This window comes from Aquarana catesbeiana, linkage group LG03 (assembly GCF_042186555.1).
Source record: "Aquarana catesbeiana isolate 2022-GZ linkage group LG03, ASM4218655v1, whole genome shotgun sequence".
NCBI lineage: Eukaryota > Metazoa > Chordata > Amphibia > Anura > Ranidae > Aquarana > Aquarana catesbeiana.
In genome coordinates, this window is record NC_133326.1 from 743428062 (window position 1) to 743435379 (window position 7318).

The 7318-nt window shown below is 44.8% G+C and overlaps 1 protein-coding gene across 4 annotated transcripts in view; it reads left to right on the forward strand.

The window, feature by feature from the left end:
* Positions 1-5548, forward strand: part of LOC141133879 (asialoglycoprotein receptor 1-like) — a 45269-nt gene extending 39721 nt beyond the window's left edge. For 3 of the 4 annotated variants that reach the window (XM_073623475.1, XM_073623478.1, XM_073623476.1), the window contains 3 exons: positions 2060-2157; positions 4676-4782; positions 5009-5548. In XM_073623475.1, coding sequence (XP_073479576.1) covers positions 2060-2157; positions 4676-4782; positions 5009-5082 — 279 coding nt within the window. In that variant the 3' untranslated portion in view covers positions 5083-5548. The remainder of the gene's footprint in view (positions 1-2059; positions 2158-4675; positions 4783-5008) is intronic. The other variant, XM_073623477.1, reaches the window with a different exon arrangement.
* The last annotated feature ends 1770 nt before the right edge of the window (positions 5549-7318 follow it).

Sequence of the window (7318 nt, forward strand, 5' to 3'; positions counted from 1 at the left end):
GTAGCTTGTGTCCGCCAATGCAGCCTGTGTCCGCCAATGTAGCTTGTGTCCACCAATGTAGCTTGTGTCCGCCAATGTAGCTTGTGTCCACCAATGTAGCTTGTGTCCGCCAATGTAGCTTGTGTCCACCAATGTAGCTTGTGTCCGCCAATGCAGCCTGTGTCCGCCAATGCAGCCTGTGTCCCCCAATACAGCCCGTGTCCACCAATGCAGCCCGTGTCCACCAATGCAGCCTGTGTCCGCCAGTGCAGCCTGTGCCCATCAATGCAGGCTGTGTCCATCAATGCAGCCTGTGCCCACCAATGCACCCTGTGCCCACCATGCAGCCTGTGTCCAATGCAGCCTGTGCCCACCATGCAGTCTGTGTCCAATGCAGCCTGTGCCCACCATGCAGCCTGTGTCCCAAGCAGCCTGTGTCCACCATGCAGCCTGTGTCCAATGCAGCCTTTGCCCACCATGCAGCCTGTGCCCACCATGCAGCCTGTGTCCAATGTAGCCTGTGTCCCATGCAGCATGTGCCCACCATGCAGCCTGTGTCCCATGCAGCCTGTGCCCAGCATGCAGCCTGTGCCTAATGCAGCCTGTATCCAATGCAGCCTGTGTCCAATGTAGCCTGTGCCCACAATGCAGCCTGTGTCCAATGCAGCCTGTGCCCACCATAAAGCCTGTGTGCAATGCTGCCTGTGCCCATTATGCAGCCTGTGCCCACCATACAGCCTTTGTCCAATGCAGCCTGTGCCCACCATAAAGCCTGTGTGCAATGCTGCCTGTGCCCATTATGCAGCCTGTGCCCACCATACAGCCTTTGTCCAATGCAGCCTGTGCCCACCATGCAGCCTGTGTCCCATGCAGCCTGTGTTCCATGCAGCCTGTGTCCAATGCAGCCTGAGCCACCATGCAGCCTGTGTCCAATGCAACCTGTGTCCCATGCAACCTGTGTCCAATGCAGCCTGTGTCCAATGCAGCCTGTGCCCACCATGCAGCCTGTGCTCACCATGCAGCCTGTGTCCCATGCAGCCTATGTCCAATGCAGCCTGTGCCCACCATGTAGCCTGTGCCCACCATGCAGCCTACCTGTGGAGGGGAAGAGAGGGGAGCCGCCGGCCTAATGATCACAACAGGGAACATCACAGCTTCCATTTCAATAGCTGTGTGTTCCCCCGCCGTGCACCCTCTCATAAGCCCCTCCCCTTGTCTGGGTAACTTTGATACACGTCACCCATCCTAGGATTGGACAGGTGATCTGTCTATCAGAAGGGATGTATGTGACGGCGCACGGCGGGAGAACACACAGCTATTGAAATGAAAGCTGTGATGTTCCCTGCTCTGATCATCCAGCCAGCGGCTCTCTTTCCCTCTGTGATCGGCGATGCTCGCCACCCCCCACTCCAAGGCAGTCCTTCTCCCCAGCCCTCAAAATCCACTCGCAAAATGCGAGCGGGCAAGTGGAATTTTTGAGGACTGTACTAGACTGTGTGTGTATATATATATATCAAATACACTGCCTGCACACCACTAACTAAGCTGCCTAATCTCTCTTCATTCATTACACTATACGGCCACCGTATGCACAGCCTTATATAATGTGGGGCGTGGACTTAGCCCCCTGAGCCATGATTAAGCCAATTATGGCTCTTTCAGCAGAGCGCGCTGTGATTGGCCAAACCATGGAGGTCAGGTGTATGCTTTGGCCAATCATCATACAGCAATGCACTGCGATCTCGCAGTGCATTATGGGGCATTCCACGGTGCTCGAATTTCCTGTGAACGTCCTATATGTTTGGTCCATTTTCATCTTCCCCAGCACGGCCCATGCTGACTGGGGAAAAGCCTGCACGATGTTGGAAAAGAACAACATGGCGGCACTGCAGATGGCACTGCAGTGTTAGAATCTGTATTCTCTGTGGTAATGTAATAACAGGATGTTCTGTCTATGTTCTGTGTATGTACTTGTATCCTCTTTGTTCCTGTTCATGATAAAAATGTCCTCCATAAAAGTAAAGCTATCCTCTGCATACAACAAGCTTCCTGCTCTTAATTGCAATATTCTGCATAATAGGTTATGGTTCCCAGGCACATCCAGGCATTGGAAAGGATACTACTAGCAGCAGCAAACCCAGCAACACCCAGAGGCACTGGAAATAATTCTGCAATACTGTGAGTACTGTGAACAATCTGCTGAAAGATGGCAAGTGGTTCAGATTTGAAGTTTGCAATTGCAAAGCTGAACAATGCCAATTACCATCTGTGGAAGTTTAACCTGAAAATGGTTTTGAACGAGGATGACTTGTGGCAAGTGCTGAATGTAGACATACCCACAGACAAAGAGATGGAGCAATGGGATAGGAAAGATAGAAAGGCAAAAGCTTGTAATTTAAGCTTACAAGTGGAAGATGATCAGCTTATCCACATAAGAACAGAGAAAACGGCCAAAGGTATGTGGACTTCATTACAGAAACTGCATGAGCGTTCAAGCCTCAACAGCAAACTGTTTTTGTTAAGAAAACTATATAAGATGAGACTAGAAAAAGGCCAGCAAATGTGTGACCACGTGAATGCTATACTAGAGATTATAGAGCAGCTACACGCCATCGGAGCGAACATCAGAGATAACCATATTGTTGCCGTGCTCCTCTGCAGCCTTCCAGAGACATATACTGCTCTTATTAACGCTTTAGAAACCAGACCCAAGCAGGAGCTGACGCTGGAATATTTCAAAGGCAAATAAATCGATGAATGTTAAGTTACGGTTACCAGCAACATCAAATCTAAAACTGGTTGGACATGTGGATGCTGATTGGGCCGGGGATTGCACAGACCACAAATCCACAAGTGGATTCATCTTCCAGTATGGAGAAGGGACCATAGGTTGGTCTAGTCGAAAGCAAGCAACTGTCGCTCTATCTTCAACTGAAGCAGAGTACATTGCAGCAGAACACACTTGTCAAGAAGCGATATGAATTTGTCAACTTCTTTTGGACATTGGGATAGACATGTCAAAACCAATTCCCATTTTTGAAGACAACCAGGGATGAATAAAGCTTACACAATCAGAAAGGGTCAATCCCAGGACCAAACACAGCGACTAAGTATCACCTACTGTGACAATCAAGAACAAGGTGTTATTGACACTCAATACTGCCCATCAGAGGAGATGACTGCCAATTGCACTCACCAAGCCTTTGTTTAAGGAATGTCAGAGTTATTTCCAGAAGAAGCTGAATATAATTTGACAAAGCATTGTCAGGGAATCACTTCCCACACTCCGCTTGAGTGCTTCCGTCATATACCGGTTCCTCCAGTCTGAATATAGATATTAGAGCCACATATTACAACCATGAACTAGGCAGGACTTGTTTGGCTGCAAAGCTGAAACATGAACTGTTTATTTGAACAAAGACACACACAGATATACACTCAGGGGACAATCCCTCCTCCTTTGCATAATGACACAAGGCGGGGCAACAAGAGGCACACAGGTGTATTCAAACTTCTCATCAGTAGACTGTCCTAGATTCCCCCCTCCCTTGTCACAGCTAATCCACATATCCGCATATACATCCCATAATACTTTTCTCCCATAGCAGACAGACACAATAGAACAATGGAATACAGACACACCTCAAACGAAAGAGTCTACAACAGTATATGACACAATATACAATATATATATATATATATATATATATATATATATACACACAATATTCCAGTGTGGTTGTACAGTGAGTCTGACTAGTGCAGATCAGACTGGGGTTCTCGGTCACCCTGTGCCCCTAATAGACACAGGGTGGCTCTATACATAGGAGGGGCCGGGGTAGCTGAACAAGGAGATTCCAGAGTTCTCCAAGGTAAGCTGGATTCCACAAGCCCCTACCAAAAGTGACTCCTGTCACAAGCACATGCTGTTGAGAAGGGGTGTTGGAAAAGAACAACAGCATGTAATGTAAAGTTGATTATAGAAACTGACAATACTGTATTTACTGCATGCATTATACCTTTCTATCCAGCAGGTGGCACTGCAGTGTTATAATGTGTATTCTCTGTGGTAATGTAATAACAGGATGTTCTGTCTATGTTCAGTGTATGTACTTGTATCCTCCTTGTTCCTGTTCATGATAAAGATTTCCTCCATGAAAGTAAAGCTATCCTCTGCATACAACAAGCTTCCTGCACTTAAATGTTATACTCTGCATAATACAGGAGAGGCCCAGGCTTGATGTTTTTCCCATCTGAGACCAAAGCAGAGTGAGCCAGCAGCACCTTGCAGAACAGCACCACCTGGTGGGGAAGCTCCTCTGGTACAGAGACTGATGTGACTGGCTCAGTGATCTCTGTACAGCACTGCGGTATATGTCAGAGCTATATACATGTATAATAATAATAATAGTGTGTGACTGTGGGAGAGGAGACATTAGAGTGTAAGCTCCTCTGGTACAAAGACTGATGTGACTGGCTCAGTGTTCTCTGTACAGCACTGCGGTATATGTCAGAGCTATATACATGTATAATAATAGTGTGTGACTGTGGGAGAGGGGCATTAGAGTGTAAGCTCCTCTGGTACAGAGACTGATGTGACTGGCAAAATGTTCTCTGTACAGCGCTGTAGAACAGAGCTATACTATAAGAGTAGACATAAACACTGTATCATTATGTATATTTTATCTTTTCACAGACGTTTCTATATGACTTTACACAATCTCGGACCACGTGGATCGGTCTCACAGATGTGGATGGATCCTGGAAATGGCTGGACGGGACTTCTTATGATGTTACTCCAAAGTAAGACACTGACCCACCCCCCAACAATTATTAAATTCCCTGGGACTTTGCTCTGTAAATAGAATGTTCTTACTATTTATCAGATGTGTTTTTCTTTTTGGGATTATTCTTGGTGGATCTCTTTAGGTTAGTAAGCTCTTTAAGACTTCTTTTCTGTATAGGTCCTGCCATCAGTTCTGGTCAGTAAAGAGCTTGGCCCAGTCACTGTTCTTCTTGGTTCCTGCAGGTTCTGGCAAAGTGATCAGCCTGATAATTGGTACGGTCATGGTCTTGGAGGAGGAGAAGATTGCGCTCAGCTGAAAAACTCAAATGGTTGGAATGATGATCATTGTTCCAGGATCTTTTCATACATCTGTGAGAAGAAAATGCCTTGACCTGCTCACAGGAGAACATCTGACATATTCATCTACTAATCACTTCTTCTCCTCTGCTACATTACAGTGATGATTCTACTAATAAAATACTAAAATGCACCTGCAGGACATGCTGGAGCTTGTAGTTCCTGAAGAGCAATAGTATCTCCAGGTGTCCAATCACAGTACAGTAATAAGTAGAGGGATTGTCATGTGTTTTATTGCAGCAACAGTTCAGCTGCACCTTCTGGGTATCAGAGAATATTCTGAGCAGAGCTGAACTCCTTGGGGGTGGAGATTTTTGCTAGCCACCCTTACCTCTTTTATTGGAAATGTGTTGTTTTTTTATTAATAATAATATACTGGACTTTATGTGTGGATGATGAGTATTAATAAATTTATGTAGACATTTATTTGTCTGGTGATGTCTGGGAAGGGCTTTACATTCTGTTAATATTAATATTCTGGTGAGTACCTATCACAGCCTGTAATGGAACGTCCCACACTCCGCTTGAGTGCTTTCGTCATATACCGCTTCCTCCCAGTCTGAATATAGATATCAGATATTCCAACCGCTGACAACCACAAAACAAGGCAATACTCGTTTGATTGCTCACCATGAACTTTTTTTTTTAAAACACAGGTACTCGGGAAACCCCTCCCTTTGCATTCCGGGTGGGATAGACTGTTCAATAAGCAGTGAGAGCTGTTCTACATACACATTTCATAATATCCAAGGCAGACAGACACAATAGAACATTGGAATACAGCCACACCCCAAACGACCGAGCAAAGAGTACACAACAAAATGAGACAATATAATATATATATATATATATATATATATATATATGAAAATGTATTTTTTTTCTTTTTCTGTGTTTGAAAAAATAAAATATAGAATTTTAAAAAAATAGACATGATGCATCCAAAGCAGGTCAAACTCATCCTCCAAAATGATAAATACTAGTCAAATGAAGACCATGATATTTCACTGACCTGTGTTTGAGCTGTGTTCCAAACGCACATCAAACACAGGAAAACTATAGAACTATATACTATATATATATATATATATATATATATATATATATATATATATATAGAACACTGTATATATATGTATATATACAGTGGGGACGGAAACTATTCAGACCCCCTTAAATTTTTCACTCTTTGTTATATTGCAGCCATTTGCTAAAATCATTTAAGTTCATTTTTTTCCTCATTAATGTACACACAGCACCCCATATTGTACACACAGCACCCCATATTGTACACACAGCCCCCCATATTGTACACACAGCACCCCATATTGTACACACAGCACCCCATATTGTACACACAGCACCCCATATTATACACACAGCACCTCATATTGTACACACAGCACCTCATATTGTACACACAGCACCCCATATTGTACACACAGCACCTCATATTGTACACACAGCACCCCATATTGTACACACAGCACCCCATATTGTACACACAGTACCCCATATTGTACACACAGCACCTCATATTGTACACACATCACCTCATATTGTACACACAGCACCCCATATTGTACACACAGTACCTCATATTGTACACACAGCCCCCCATATTGTACACACAGCACCTCATATTGTACACACAGCACCCCATATTGTACACACAGCCCCCCATATTGTACACACAGCACCCCATATTGTACACACAGCACCCCATATTATACACACACAGCACCCCATATTGTACACACAGCCCCCCATATTGTACACACACAGCACCCCATATTGTACACACAGCCCCCCATATTGTACACACACAGCACCCCATATTGTACACACAGCACCCCATATTGTACACACAGCACCCCATATTGTACACACAGCACCCCATATTATACACACAGCACCCCATATTGTACACACACAGCACCCCATATTGTACACACAACACCCCATATTGTACACACAGCTCCCCATATTGTACACACAGCCCCCCATATTGTACACACAGCTCCCCATATTATACACACAGCCCACCATATTGTACACACAGCCCCCCATATTGTACACACAGCACCTCATATTGTACACACAGCACCCCATATTGTACACACAGCACCCCATATTGTACACACAGCACCCCATATTGTACACACAGCACCCCATATTGACAGAAAAACACAGAAT